Source organism: Rhinichthys klamathensis, unplaced genomic scaffold (genome assembly GCF_029890125.1).
Source record: "Rhinichthys klamathensis goyatoka isolate OS25496 unplaced genomic scaffold, OSU_Roscu_1.1 h1tg000092l_1, whole genome shotgun sequence".
In the NCBI taxonomy this organism is placed as follows: Eukaryota; Metazoa; Chordata; class Actinopteri; order Cypriniformes; family Leuciscidae; genus Rhinichthys; species Rhinichthys klamathensis.
In genome coordinates this window covers 2,675,522-2,690,846 of record NW_026606631.1, presented here as the reverse complement: position 1 = coordinate 2,690,846, position 15,325 = coordinate 2,675,522, and the positions used below count along the sequence as shown (strand labels likewise).

General features: G+C 37.0%; 1 protein-coding gene across 2 annotated transcripts in view; it reads right to left on the bottom strand.

Moving 5' to 3' along the window:
* Nucleotides 1-14,860, bottom strand: part of dusp8a (dual specificity phosphatase 8a) — a 48,093-nt gene extending 33,233 nt beyond the window's left edge. Inside the window, exons 1-2 of one of the 2 annotated variants that reach the window (XM_056252123.1) lie at nt 14,590-14,860; nt 2,430-2,786 (exon numbers count right to left, since the gene is read on the bottom strand). In XM_056252123.1, the coding sequence (XP_056108098.1) occupies nt 2,430-2,660 (231 nt within the window). In that variant the 5' untranslated portion in view covers nt 2,661-2,786; nt 14,590-14,860. Of the gene's footprint in view, nt 1-2,429; nt 2,787-11,319; nt 11,523-14,589 lie in introns of those variants that run through there. The other variant, XM_056252124.1, reaches the window with a different exon arrangement.
* Between the last annotated feature and the right edge of the window lie 465 nt (nt 14,861-15,325).

Genomic DNA, 15,325 nt, shown 5'->3' with positions numbered 1-15,325 from the left:
CCCATTTACAATGCAGGCCAGGCAATTGGCGCATATGGTGCCTTCCGCTGATGTAATCTGAAATGGTCCGAACACAGAGCCATGGGGGACCTCGGGCATTATCTCAGTGTGGATGTGTGCTACCCATCCATTTATACCCTCTTTCACTTCCTTCCTTTATTCGCGCTTACAATGGACCACACTGGTGGCCTTTGGTTGCGGTGATGTCGTTACTTTCAGCTCACACATTGATGCCACAACTTCTGGCAATGGCAGCTGTCCAAAGCAGTGGGGGGGATGTAGGGGGTAGGGTTTTGTCTGGATCCAGTGCTAGTCGCGTAGACGATTTGCACGTGCTCAGCTAGCGCTCTGTCAGTGGCCACACTAAAGATTATGATGTCATGCTCATCCAATAACAAAGAGTTTCCTGAATTCGTCCCCCATCCCACCTCCCCCCACTTACACCCAGATAGCTCCAGCTTTATCCAGGACTTGCATTAATCACAAGTGTTATCCTCTTTACTGAGGGAGATAATAAAAGCCACACAGCCTCTAGGCTCGGCAGTGGAAAGAAATAGGGAATGCAGCGAAAGAGTGACCCAAGAAAACAGTGCCACTCTGTTAAGTTCAGATGGAACTGGTTTTGGCCAGAAAATCTGAATCAAAGTGCCTATTTTTTTTTGTTTTTTTGGAAACAAATAGCACACAAAGGCCCAGAGCTGACATGCTCAGTGCCAGTACCATACTAAAACATATGAAACATATTTTGAAGAAGTACCCAAAATATCAAGAGATGACGAATAGTTAAATCATACCATGACATAATCTAAATAATCGATATAAATTAAATATAGTTTAAAATGCAATTTGCCAAATTCGTAGAAACAGACCTTTTGTATTCATGTTGGTTTCGTCTGGTTATGAAAAACCATGACTCTAAAAATATAAAATATAACAAAATATTTACACACATCTTGAAATCTTAATCATTATTTTCAAAAAAAAATTTAAATATATTTTCAAGGCATCTAATTACCTGTTTTATGTTTTCTGCATGATTCTTTGTTCAAATATTGTTGTTGTTGCTTTTTAAAGAAATATTAATAGAGGACTATGCCAGCCTACTTAATATAGTTTTCTTTTCAACAATTGAATTATTTAATTTTTTCTTCATTATTATATCAGGACAGTTGCATCGCCCTGACATTTCTCAGTTTTTGCCACCCAAAAAATAAATCTATCCATCCATCAATCCATCCATCCCAGCATCTTCAGCTACAGGCAGGGGACACATTGGACGGATGGCCAGACGTTCACACTCTCATTTACACCTACAGACAATTTAGTGTCTTCAATTTCACCCAAAAAATATCAAAATGAATTTAAATTCCGAAATGAAAAACATTTATTCATGTATTCAAGTCATTGTAAGTGTGAATTGTGTAAATGAATAGATGGGACAAAAACGTGCATCTAAAAAAACTGTTGAAATGGGTTACAAAGAGCATGCAAACCTTCTAATTGCAAGCCAAACCGGAAAAGCACGAGTTGCATGCATGACAGGTGAACCTGAATATGAGGAACCGACAAAATAGATTTCATGAACCAACAATCAAAAAGGCAAGCTGTATCTATGCCCTCAAAAAAAAGGGTGTTGTGTCATGGTGGCTTTGAGACCATGACTTTGCTTTCAGTGTTCATCATTGGTGTGACATAAAATTGCACTGCATTCCCTATGCGGCATAATTTTTCCGGAAAGCGAGGTGCGCAATAAAGGCGGATCAGTTTTCGCCATTGACCTCATCAGTAATGGCATGAAGTTTTACGTGACATCTGTCGGTTGGACTTCCCCCTAAGAGTTCTGTCAGTTTCACAGAGTGCCTAAAAATATAAAGACTTGGCATGCCAGTCGGGCGGGAAAAATGATGTCATATTCGATGTAGAAGCAATGGAAAACTCAAGTCTCCAATTTCAGAGCCTCTGATAACCAATAAACCTACAGTGGTCCTCCAAATTTAGAAATGAGCAATCTGGGAAGATCAAGGGTAGCTGCTCGCCAGAAAACATCAAGACCCCTGATTTGTGTTCTCAAACATTTTCTTCGACTTCATACTGACTGTTGACTACTACACCTAATTACAAAATCATTTTACATAAGGAAGTGTCAAATACTATATGTGCATATGAATTTGCCTGCAGATGTTGCAAGTTGGCGCCAAAAGCAGGGACTCTTTAATGGGTGTTCACAAGTAAACATTAGTTCATTATAATATTGTGAAGCAACATGGTTGTGAAGTCCACACAAAACGAACAGCATTGTAAACTGAACCCTTCAAAGGCTCGCAGCTGTCCGCGTACAGACATCAACCGCCTTTGGATGTCACCGATAGTTCCCCAATTCCTTGATTACGTAAACTACCCACACATTCTCCCAAACACACGCTTGATACCTTGACCTTTCCGTTGGGTTGGAGGAGCTCGGTAACTGACACCTTGTCCTGCTGAAGCCTCCTCTTGACCAGTTTGGAACAGCAGACGTTGACGGCACCGTACACATGCGAGGCGTTGTACTCCGAGAAAGTCCGACTGTCGATGACCAGCAATCGCCCGGCTCCACGCTGGAGCAGCCCCGCCAGGCGCTTGATATCCATGACGCTGCGACGACCCTTTTCCCCCGCCATGGAGGTACCCAGAAGCCCTCTCTGGATGAAGGTTGCTCACGACGACAACCAAGGCAGAGGCGGTGGATCAGTGATAATAAAATCACTGACACGGGTCACAAAGAGACATCAAGGTGCGCATGGTGTCTGAGGAAAAACAAAAGCATCAGTTTTTTTATTGTTTTATTTCAATCATAACTGGGCAAGGTGAAACTCGTTTCGTTTTTTTTTTTGGTCACATAGGATTGTTGTTCCTTGTAAGGAAAAACTACACAGGACAAAAACAAGTTTGTTCCTGCTTGTTCTTCTTGTCAGGATATGAGCAAACATTACCTGTCAGAGCAAACATGTGAAAAAAATGATTGATAATGATGTACAGAAAATTTGTTTTTACATTTTACTTGACGGTTAAACCACATGTAACTTTTAAAGTCATTCAATTGAAACATTTCTTGTAAATGGTATAAGAGTCCTGTTAAGCCTTTACAATAATGTCCCATAAGTTGACATTAGTTAATGCTGAGTTTCACAAGCATTCGTGAATGTGGACTGAGACACACACACACACACAAAATAAATATTTACTTGCATGTCATGCAACCATTAACTGACATCAGAGAAGCAGAAGCTCAAACGCGCTGCGTAACACGAGAATGAACCTCATTGGTTCTTGCTAAAGCTCAAACGTGCTGCGTAACACGAGAATGAACCTCATTGGTTCTTGCTAAAGCTCAAACGTGCTGCGTAACACGAGAATGAACCTCATTGGTTCTCGCTGAAGCTCAAACGTGCTGCGTAACACGAGAATGAACCTCATTGGTTCTTGCTAAAGCTCAAACGTGCTGCGTAACACGAGAATGAACCTCATTGGTTCTTGCTAAAGCTCAAACGTGCGGCGTAACACGAGAATGAACCTCATTGGTTCTTGCTAAAGCTCAAACGTGCTGCGTAACACGAGAATGAACCTCATTGGTTCTTGCTAAAGCTCAAACGTGCGGCGTAACACGAGAATGAACCTCATTGGTTCTTGCTAAAGCTCAAACGTGCTGCGTAACACGAGAATGAACCTCATTGGTTCTTACAGAAGCTCAAACGTGCGGCGTAACACGAGAATGAACCTCATTGGTTCTTGCTAAAGCTCAAACGTGCTGCGTAACACGAGAATGAACCTCATTGGTTCTTGCTAAAGCTCAAACGTGCTGCGTAACACGAGAATGAACCTCATTGGTTCTCGCTGAAGCTCAAACGTGCTGCGTAACACGAGAATGAACCTCATTGGTTCTTACAAAAGCTCAAACGTGCTGCGTAACACGAGAATGAACCTCATTGGTTCTTACAGAAGCTCAAACGTGCGGCGTAACACGAGAATGAACCTCATTGGTTCTTGCTAAAGCTCAAACGTGCTGCGTAACACGAGAATGAACCTCATTGGTTCTTGCTAAAGCTCAAACGTGCTGCGTAACACGAGAATGAACCTCATTGGTTCTCGCTGAAGCTCAAACGTGCTGCGTAACACGAGAATGAACCTCATTGGTTCTTGCTAAAGCTCAAACGTGCTGCGTAACACGAGAATGAACCTCATTGGTTCTTGCTAAAGCTCAAACGTGCTGCGTAACACGAGAATGAACCTCATTGGTTCTTGCTAAAGCTCAAACGTGCTGCGTAACACGAGAATGAACCTCATTGGTTCTTGCCCATTAAGCGAACATGCTTGAGCTTCCATTTATCACAACTGATGTGTGAGTTGATGAAAGTTTATATGTGAATAAAAGCCTAAATTAAATCTGTTCATCATATAAAGCGAACGAGCCTCTTCAGAAAATTTTGACTAAACCGCTTAATTCATATGGATTAGTTTTACGATCTCTTTATGAACTTTTAGAAGCGTCAAAGTTCTAGTTGAGTAGCTGTCAATGGAGTGACAGAAAGCTCTCAGATTTCAATAAAAATATCTTCATTTGTGTTCCGAAGATGAAAGGAAGTCTTACGGGTTTGGAAGGACATGAGGGCGAGTAAATGATGATGACATTTTTATTTTAGGGTGAACTATCCCTTTAAATCTGTCAGACTGTATGCATTGTCAGCATTGTCATAAATGCATTTTATTAGCGGCGCTATAAAATGCATAAGAGTAAACTAACGTAAACTTCTAGATTAACTAGACTTAACTAGACTAGATTCTACAGTCAGAAGCTTGCTTAGCTAATTAATTCAATTAAATCACATGTTAATAGCTAGCAGTCTGAATAAGAAGAATTCTAGATTAATGGCAAAAACGTTTAAAGCTAAATGTATCGCTTCCTCGGGTATTGAGGTTTGCTACCGCCACAGTGCAAAAACACATGTTAGGTCTGCACAATGATACAGTGCACTTGCAATTCATTGGCCAAGCATTCACGTCTGCATTTGCGTAAGTTTCTGGCCTTAACGACACTAATGAAACAGGAACCACCTGCGTTAGGGCAAACTAAGCTCTGGGAGCATGAAAGCCAGCTGCAGCCCAAACAACATCTGCTGTCACACTAAAATCTTCAATAAATTCATCAAGTGCCCCCTCTCATTTATCGCCAGTGATCATAACATCAATTCTTAAATGCTCATTTAGATCCCAAATGCTAAAGTTACTGGAGAGTTACTTAAAAGGTATCGTAACACATCTTCTATGATAATTATACAGTATAGTTCATTTACAATACCTTTACCATAGCCAAAATGCCATAGTCACTACTGTTTATTTACATTTCTAATGCCATTCTAGCATGAAAGGCTGTATTCTTCGGAAAAAAATGTAATAATAAAAAATGACACATTATATAGGCCTAGTTAAATTCTTAAAATGACAATAACAACTATTTACAATCCTTCAGTTTAGTATTTGATAGAAAGGTGATGCTACTGTTAAATTGTAAGAAATGTATATTTAGGTAATGTTTTAAAATACTGTTTATTATACCCTTGTAGATTCGTTTAATCATTCATTTGTAATTCTTACCTTTTAGTTTGAGACTATAATGTTCCAAATAAAAATAATCTGATAAATATCCTTCATTTTAAGATATTTAATTCACTGTATTATACAAAAACAGTCATTACTACATTGATATTTAATATTTAAAACATGTTTTATCAAATTGTGAGCAACATAACTATATTATGATAAAGTTACCATAGTTTAACTGTATTTTGTGTAAATCTATGATTACCATCAAACTAATGCGTCCATAATGAAGCTGTAGGCTCATACAATTATGTTTTAAAGTATTTTATGAATGGCAATACTGATTCTAGCTCAGCAGATCTTTATCGGAAATATGCGATACATTACATACGGACCGTGTTTATATTACAGCCAGAGAGGATGTGACGTTAGGAAACTGAACCAAAACAGATTATGTAACAAGACTGGAAAACATGCCATTTATAGCCACGGCTGCAAGGATCATATATAGTCTTTTCAGTAATCCTGTTATTGCAGAGGCACATTTAGCCTAAATATTCCACTTGGCAGACTGAAAACAGTTTTATATGTTCAATGTACGTGCATCTGTGTTGGAGGAAGGCATCTGTGAGGGAGGGAGAGGAATTGTTTATGACTGTGTATGAGTGGGGTGATGTGTTGATCAGGCCTGAAAGAGCAGGAACCGCTTGAGTATGCAATGACCTTCTGAATGCTTCAATCTCCAAACCTCTCAATCCAATCTCTCACTCCTTTACATTATGCAGAGCAAAAGACTAAACCGAGCGCCAGTCGAGGATGAGGGAAGTATTCGTTTGCAGCAGCAACACTGCAGTGGGTTCATGTAATCTTATGAATAGAAAGCCATAACTACATTGCAGCAAAACACACAGCCTAGTTCAGCTGAGAAAAATGGTTGTGGTCGCGACCCATGCAGTCCAACACTTTACCATGATTACCGTAGTTACTATTATGTAACCGTTTCATTCTAAAAGGAAAGTCGACCCAAATATCCTGTCATCATTTATTCACCCTCATGTCATTAGCTATGTTTCCATCAACCTATTTTTTCGCCTAAAAATGCTGCGTAAATGCCAAGATGTACATCAATTCCTAAAATATGCATAAAAAATTTATGCAATAAATTGAGGTAGATATTTTTTATCCGATAAGAAGTACAATGGAAACACATTAACCACATAAATCCGTCGCAAAGCAACACAAAAAAACCTCATGTGACTTTGCCTCAACATGATGTGATTGGATAACTGGACTAACCAGCGGACCAATCGCATCTCAGATGTTAGTTTGGTCGTTCTGAAATGCCTGAGCCAAAGTCTGTCATCAAAATGGTTGGGTAACTGACCTCTCAGAACGGTATAGCCTAACACGTTTGCGTTCCCAATCACCAGGCATCCGGCTCTGAACGCAAGATAACATGACAGCTAGCGCTGGGCGCCGGTGTGATGATATATCGTTACCACGGTATACAATGTCTATCGTTAAAGAATGAGAATACATTTCTGTACTCATTTTAACTGCATGTTACATAAACCTATTGTACCTGCAAAACAAATTATTTGTTTCATTCATATTTTTTAGTTATTGTATTTGTTTGAAATTTGCTTCATTTTTTTCTTATTTTTAATAACACGAATAAGATCAAATAACACAAAATAACTATATTGTGATATATATCGTTATCGTAACATAAAATGTATCATATTGTGAAATAAGAATTTGGTCATTTATTGATTTCCACGGCCCAAATTATTTATGATTTGCATAAAAAGAGCCACAGAGGCTTCCCCCATTGAATCAACTTCCATTTTTATAACATATATTTTGTGCTAATTTTCCAGGAAGTGAGCGATTCTGTTCTCCTCAACACATGGAATGGAAACGCCGCTTTATTCAAAAAAAAATTATGCGATATTGCAATTTTGCACATAAGTTAAATTCGCAACTTTGGATGGAAACCAAGCTATTCTGTATGACTTTCATCTGAAGAACACAAAAAGATGTTTCAGCTGTTTATGTACATAATGTTGTTTCAAAATATCTTCCTTTATGTTTCACAGTCATGCAGGTTTGGCTTTATGATTTTACAGAAGTAACAGTTACTGTAATTGGAACCTATAATTAACATTGTTAAAAAAGAAAAACACATACAAATATCATAGTAGATCATCAAAGTCCTAAATTCTCAAACTAAATATCTCATGCGAGTCGTATTCCTCCAAACGTCTACTCTACGCAACACCCATCATAAAAAAAACATGGTGTTGGCTGTCACCCTCCTCCACTGGCTTACTAATGGAAGGTTAACCACACCAAAAGTGAAAGTGGAAAGAGGTAACCTTTCTCCTCCAACCGGACAAACATGTCACTCTATGGCAAATTCTGCTGCTTTAGAATTGGTGCCTTTGGCAGACCGAAGACTTACATATCATCAGTTTCCTAGAAAAAGCCCTTCTCACTGAACGCAGCAGAGCCTTGTGCACACGTTAGAGATAGCACACAGAACGAAGACAACCAAGGCTGTGGTTAAGGTTAAGGTTAAGCAGATGATCAGGATAAGCTCTCCTCTAACTGACTGGAAGCAAGGTTATTAAAGGTTTGGAAATTTAACTAGCTTTTTATTTAATACGTTTATTTTATGTTTAGTTTTTGTTCCATTGTATTTTAAAAAAAAATTGTATTTTTGTTCCATTTTCCTATAATGGCTCGAACAACCCTTAAAGGTTAAAGGTTATTATCATTTATCATAAGTTATATATTCTGCAGAATACAAAAGAAGATATTTTGAAGAACATTGGAACCAAACAGCATTGGTGCCCATTGACTTCCATTGTAAGGGAAAAAAAAACACTGAAACATTTCTCAGAATATCTTCTTTTGTGTTCCACAGAATCAATAAAGTAATATAGGTTTGGAATAACATTGGGGTGAGTAACTGATGACATTTTGGGTGAATTATTTCTTTATTAATAACAATCTGGTCTGTTGTTTTACATGATGATCAGACAGTTGCATCTTGTCTGAATGGTTGGTTCTTTTGAAAGAATACACCAATAGTCTAAAGTCAGGCTTAAAGCTAGGATAGGCAATTTCAGAAAGACTAGCAATAGCAAGCTAGCTTTGAAAGCATAAGATCCCCTCTCTTCTAAGTGCTGTCCTGAAGCTTCCTACACCGTAAACACACTAACGAACATTGACGTCGATTTTACCATATCAATCCGAGCGCGAGTCCGATGATGAAACACTAGAAGAACTAGTTATTCAACCGAACCTCCATCACAAGGACGACTGGAGCAGGACGTTTCTCAGTGATACGCTACTCAGTTTGAGGTACATTATGAGATGTAACAACTTTAATTCCTCACCATCAGCATTAACAAGTGCATGTCCATCAACAAGCCGATTATTTTACTTGTACTTATTTATTTACAGAGTATTTTTCTAATTTATTGTGGTGCACGTGTGGAAACTGTATCAATAACAGTGCATACATTAGCCGAGCTCTAGCGTGAATGACTGATGTAACATAAACGTTGGTAAAACAAATCTTACTCCATGCTTAATATTTCCTCAAAGTAGTGAGAACAACAGACAATCTGCATTAATAGACAGTTTTAGGTAATAATGACCCACAGCTGATTAATAGCAGAAGTATTTTAGTAAGACAGTAATAACGTAAGTTAGCCAGTTAGCAGGAGAGCTACACAATATAAAACTCAAAACTAAGTAGTTTGAACACCATCTTTCAAGAGCAAGCGGTTTGCGAATCCTAAATTGAACTCCGAGATTTGAGGAGCAGTCGTCAGTAAAATAAAGGGAACACAGCAAACGTTTAGGATTACACTGCTGTGGTATTGCGGTATCGTACCATTTCATTGACTCAGAGTCGACTCTTACTTTTGAAAGACAATAACTTTATATACGGTGCACTTTCAGATTTAAAACTTTGCAGGATGTTTTCATTCACTTAGAGCTATGTTACACACTACATGAAAGGTCATTTCAAAAATCCATGATAGGGGCCCTTAACAGTTCAGAGTAGAACGTCACAGGTTGCCATCTCGTAATTATCGGTAATTATGACATATGGCGTGAACATAGTAAAAGCTTGTTGTCTTGGTTCAGGAGGAACTGTAAAAGTGTTTGTTTGCGGTGCTCTGTGACTGACATCTGTCTAACTCTGCATTTGTCTCATGAACCGCGCTGATGACGTGTTATGTCTGCGTGAGCAGGTGTGTGAAGGTTTGCAATAGGTTGACAGGCAGGTAGGACATCCTATCATTGAATTTGGACCGAATGCAATGATTGGACAAAAATGTTTTGGTCCTCAGACTTCCAAAATAAGATATATGTATCTATCTATATATGCTATCAGGATTTGAAGAGAGTTTCAACCAGTATAACAAAAAGTGTTTATGAAAAACATTGCCTATACGCTACCTTTAAGAGATGAATTAAAGCAGTCCTTCCGACATTGATTGAAAATACGAAAACTCAAAAAATTACCAAACATCTATGAAGACTTTTTAAACTCCAAAAGAGTTTCTGTGTGCAAATGTTTTGGTTTTTATTTTACTTAAAACTAAACAAAAAATATATATATAAAGAAACAAGCATGACTATTTTTATCCAGTTTTATTAAGTTTTCATTGTATTTTATCACGCATTTATAGTTTTCGTTTTTGTCCGCTTGCAAACATTTTGTTTTTATTTTACTTAAAACTAAACAAAAAAATATATAAAGAAACAAGCATGACTATTTTTATCCAGTTTTATTAAGTTTTCATTGTATTTTATCACGCATTTATAGTTTTCGTTTTTGTCCGCTTGCAAACATTTTGTTTTTATTTTACTTAAAAAAATAAACAAAAAACACTATTAAGAAAAAACGAATGAAAAAAAATCATTTTAACCCAGATTTCAATTGTATTTTAGCGCACATTTATAGTTTATTTAGTTTTCGTTCACTTGCAAATGTTTTAGTTGTTATTTTACTTTAAAAAAAACTATGGAAAAAAACTAAGAATGATGAAAATGTATTGAGTTTTTATTTGTATTTTAGTGCACATTTACAGTTTGTTTAATTTTTGTTCAAAAATCAAAATCAAAATCTTTGTAATAGTTTTTGTTAACAATAATAACCTTGAATATAAGCTGCTTCAAACTTTCACACTTTATCTTTCTGTCTATTTCTCATTCTCTCTGCTGCTGCATTGAGGGAGGGTGATGCTGCAACGCTCAGATATCTGCAGCGCCTTGCAGAAATCACGAGGGAGAGATTGAGGCACACACACACACACACACATATATATATAAATAAAGGACTTTTTGCTATATAGGAAACAAAAGAAGAAAAACAATTATTCCAGCAGAATGTTTAAGAACATAAACAAACGCACACACACAATCTCCATTTCACTTCGCACTATCAGTGTTTCTCTCTAAACAGTTGTAAGTCAAATAATAATCCATCAGTTTCATAATGAAACGGCTCGTTTCACATCACGTCCACATATACAAACCCAGTGCGGTGCGAGAGCGACGCTGCCAGAGGACCAGCCTCACGCAACCAGCATCCCAACATGGACGCCTTTGTTTTGATCACCATCCCAGTCACCATAACCTGCATATTCTCACCAGAACACAAACACATGCAGGATTCCAGACAGGCAATAATCCACCAGAGACCGAAAACCTCCTTACCACCCTTCTGTCTCTTTAATCGCTCCACAGGAAGGATGTACAGCCACACCTTGGAGGAAAGAAACCCTCACTGTAACCTCTCCTGCAATCGGACGGTCGATAGCATGACAACAGCCCCCCCGCGGCCCGCAGGATGAGAGGAAGAAGTGGAGGCACGTCAGAGAATAACAAGGCTGACGCTGCATGTGTCTAATGGCGTTCCTTCGGCTTGACAACTCCAGTGGCAGGGTTGAGGCTGTGCACTGCAGTTTGACACTGTGTATGTCGAAATGAGAAGGTGTGTGTATTCTCTCGAGGCCACCGACCTTGTTCACTGTACAAAAATGATTGTTGGTTTAACTTAAAAAAGTAGCCCAAGTTACCTGGTCGCCTTAATTTTGAGTTCATTGAAATAACATATTTGAGTTAATACAATGAAGGAGATTGGTTTAATAAACAGAAAGTCAAAATATTATGTTATCTGCATTAATTATCAAAGTTGAAAGAAAAAAAAGTTGCGATAATAACAAATCAAGAAAAGATTTTTTTACAGTACACCTGTCTTGCATTTTCAAAGACGACAAGGTGTGACATGCTTTTTTATTTTAGTTGCATTGCATATTTTCCTCTACCGGACAATTTTTTTACATTTTATTTTATCCTCACATTTATTTGATCAAAAATACAGTAAAACAGTAATAGGTAACACTTTACAATAATGTTCCATTAGTTAATGCATTAACTAATATTAACTAACAATTAGAATGTATTCCTTTTTTTAGCATCATTACCACAGTTTTCAGTTTCACATGACCCTTCAGAAATGATTCTAAAATGAGGATATGGTGCTTAATTATTATAAATCATTTTTGGTACTCAATTATTAATAATGGTTCTTATTCTGCTTAGTATCGTTGTGGAAACTGTGATACTTTTTTTCAGGATTTTTTTAATGAATAATATAAATTTAATGCATTCTTGCTAAATCTTCCACAAAAATATTAAACTAAAACTGTTTTCAAGACTGATAATAAAAATAACAACAATAATAAATGTTTCTTGAGCAGCAAATCAGCATATTAGAGTGATTTCTGATTGATCATGTGACATGTGAGTAATGATGCTGAAAGTTCAGCTTTGCATCACAGGAATAAATTATGTTTTAAAATAGATTCAAATACCTAACAGTTATTTTGCACTGTAATAATATTTCCCTGATTTACTGTATTTTTTTGATCAAATAAAAACAGCCTTACTGAGCAGAAGAGACTTATTTCAAAGACACACAGAAAAAAAATCTGAATTATTCCAGACTGTATTTCTTTACTTCATCAAAAACACCGGCATAAACAACAGTGGTGCAAAGTGCTGATGTGGAGACAGAGTGAGACTACACAGTTGCCATGGCAACGGAATATAAAAACGGAAAAGGAAAAAAGTTGTCTGGGCATGCGGAGAGGTTGCGGAGGCTGTCGCCTCACATCCCAAAGCAAGAAACACACCAAACATCTGTTCTATTGATTTCCAGGGATTTGATGCTACTTCCGAGTAGCATGTCAGGAAACGACAAAAAAAAAAAAACAAATCTAGTTTTTTCTTTTTAGCTGAAATGGCCCATGACAGCAAAACAAAGAGAAGCGCATCTCTATTTAAAGTGACAGCGATTGCTTTATAATGACAGACTGCACCTGAACAACAGCCAACAAACATCACCGAATGGAAGATAAAAGAAAGCAAAATATCTTAATCCGGGTTATTCATTAACTATATGGATGACATCACTTATTTGGACTCTGTGCCATACGCACGCTGATATAGACCATTGTTCTGTCTGAGCCTGCATGTGTTTGTTAATCATTGTTGCAGTGATATCATCTGTTGTGATGAACTGGATTTGGTAACATGGGCCAATCTGCCGTTTACATTATGGAGCAAGAGCTTTTTAGTTTCATAACATTTCAAATCACACAAATATATCACAGCATTTCAAATCAATGCATCAATTATGTCCTTATTTACCATAAAGAAAGACAACGTTCTCAAAGTTTTCCTTCTGAGACAAATTATAACCATGTGCGCTCACTCAAAAATCATAATCACTGTAATAATAAAACACAGAGCAAGATCTAAACCCTGCAGCCTGAGATTAATACACTATCTATCTATCTATCTATCTATCTATCTATCTATCTATCTATCTATCTATCTATCTATCTATCTATCTATCTATCTATCTATCTATCTATCTATCTGAGCATTATTAGAACATTTGTGCTATATTTATGTAACAATAAAGCTAATTTATAGACTAGAGAACGTATACATTATAATAACATAATAAAAGCATATTACTAATTATCAAAATAAATAACACCATATTTTATATATTATAATGTCAATATCTATGATTAATCATTTAATGGCTGTATTGATATATAATATAAAAAACTATAATATAGAAAACTACATATTTTTATGTCTATTACTTTTTTATATTATGTTGTTAAATTATTACCAATAACAATAATGACGACATATTATTATTGTTACTGTTAATAATAATTATTCAAACTAAATATTATATTGTATATAGGTTATAATAGACGTTATATATTACAAAGTAAATCAAATTCAATTAAATAAAAAAATCAATTATACATATAAAATTGCATGTTAATAGGACTTTCAGGTGATCAAAATAATTATAATTAAATGCATATTATATTGTTATATTAGGCTACTAATAACAACAGCATATATCATTATTGATATTGTTAATAAATTAAGGATCACAATAAATAATATCATGTTTATATTTATAGAATGTGTTGTTTTGTTATTATTGTTTAATGTTATTGACATATATATATATATATAGGTACAGTATTATGGACATAATAGACATCCTTCAAGTAAATGAAATGTACAATAAACCTGATGATGTACATCCAGAGGACACAAGGCTCCCAGACATGCATGACAAGCCTCACTCAAATCAGAAGACAAACATGCAATATAATCTGTCATGAGATGACGATGACCATACAATACCTATTCAACAATAAACGATGGCCGATTGATGATACATTGTGATGACCACACTGTCTGGTTTAACATGTCATTGAGGCACATTGTTGCCCTCATTCAGACGAGACACTAGTGGTCGATACACGCCAGTACGTCCATCCCCCCAAAAACCACAGTCTCTCTTCGACTATCAACAAAATAAAGCCATATGCCTAAATGTGAGGTCTCAAATATCAATACGCCCCTTTCATAGCCTGCACTCACCTCCGTTTGCCCTGGTCCCGAGTGTTTCAGCTGCTCTCCATGTAGGGCACTGCGCTCCGATGGGAAGCCATTCGCCAGCAGACGTCACTAGTGTATACTAACCATGAGTCTGTACTGCTGTCTGTCACACACATGCGAATAACAAAACCATTAAAACCTGTTCATTCTTCTACAGCGCAACTGGGCCAGCGGGTGACGCCGTAACGAAAAGAGAGATAAGCGATAGTAGACATTAGCCAGCCGGGAAAACAGAAGGTGCACTTAGGCACTATAAATGAACTAAGGATGAGGTCATGGTTCAGGAGGGAAAAAAATGCCGTTGACGTCACCTCCAGCCAATGGGAGCGCGTGGCCCTGGGGGTTCGCTGACGTCAGCGCGCTGATCCGCAGATTAAAGGGACACTGAGGTTTTAAAGAGAGAGCGTGTTAGGGTTAGTGCGCACTTTGTAGGTCACTCGCTGGACATGAGATAAACCCGATACTGAATATTTACAGCTGTTTTGTTTCTTTGAACGAAAATAAACTACCAACAAATGAGCATAGGAAAGTGAACTTTTAGTGTAATAGGCCTACTGTTAGCATTATGCTAATGAAATACTAGTGTAATACTTAAAAGTGGGTCAAATGGGAATACATTTAATGGCAATGTTAAAGGGATAGTTCACCCAAAAATGAAAATGTTGTCATCATTTACTCACCGTTTGTTCCAAACCTGAATGAGTGTTTTTTTCTTCTT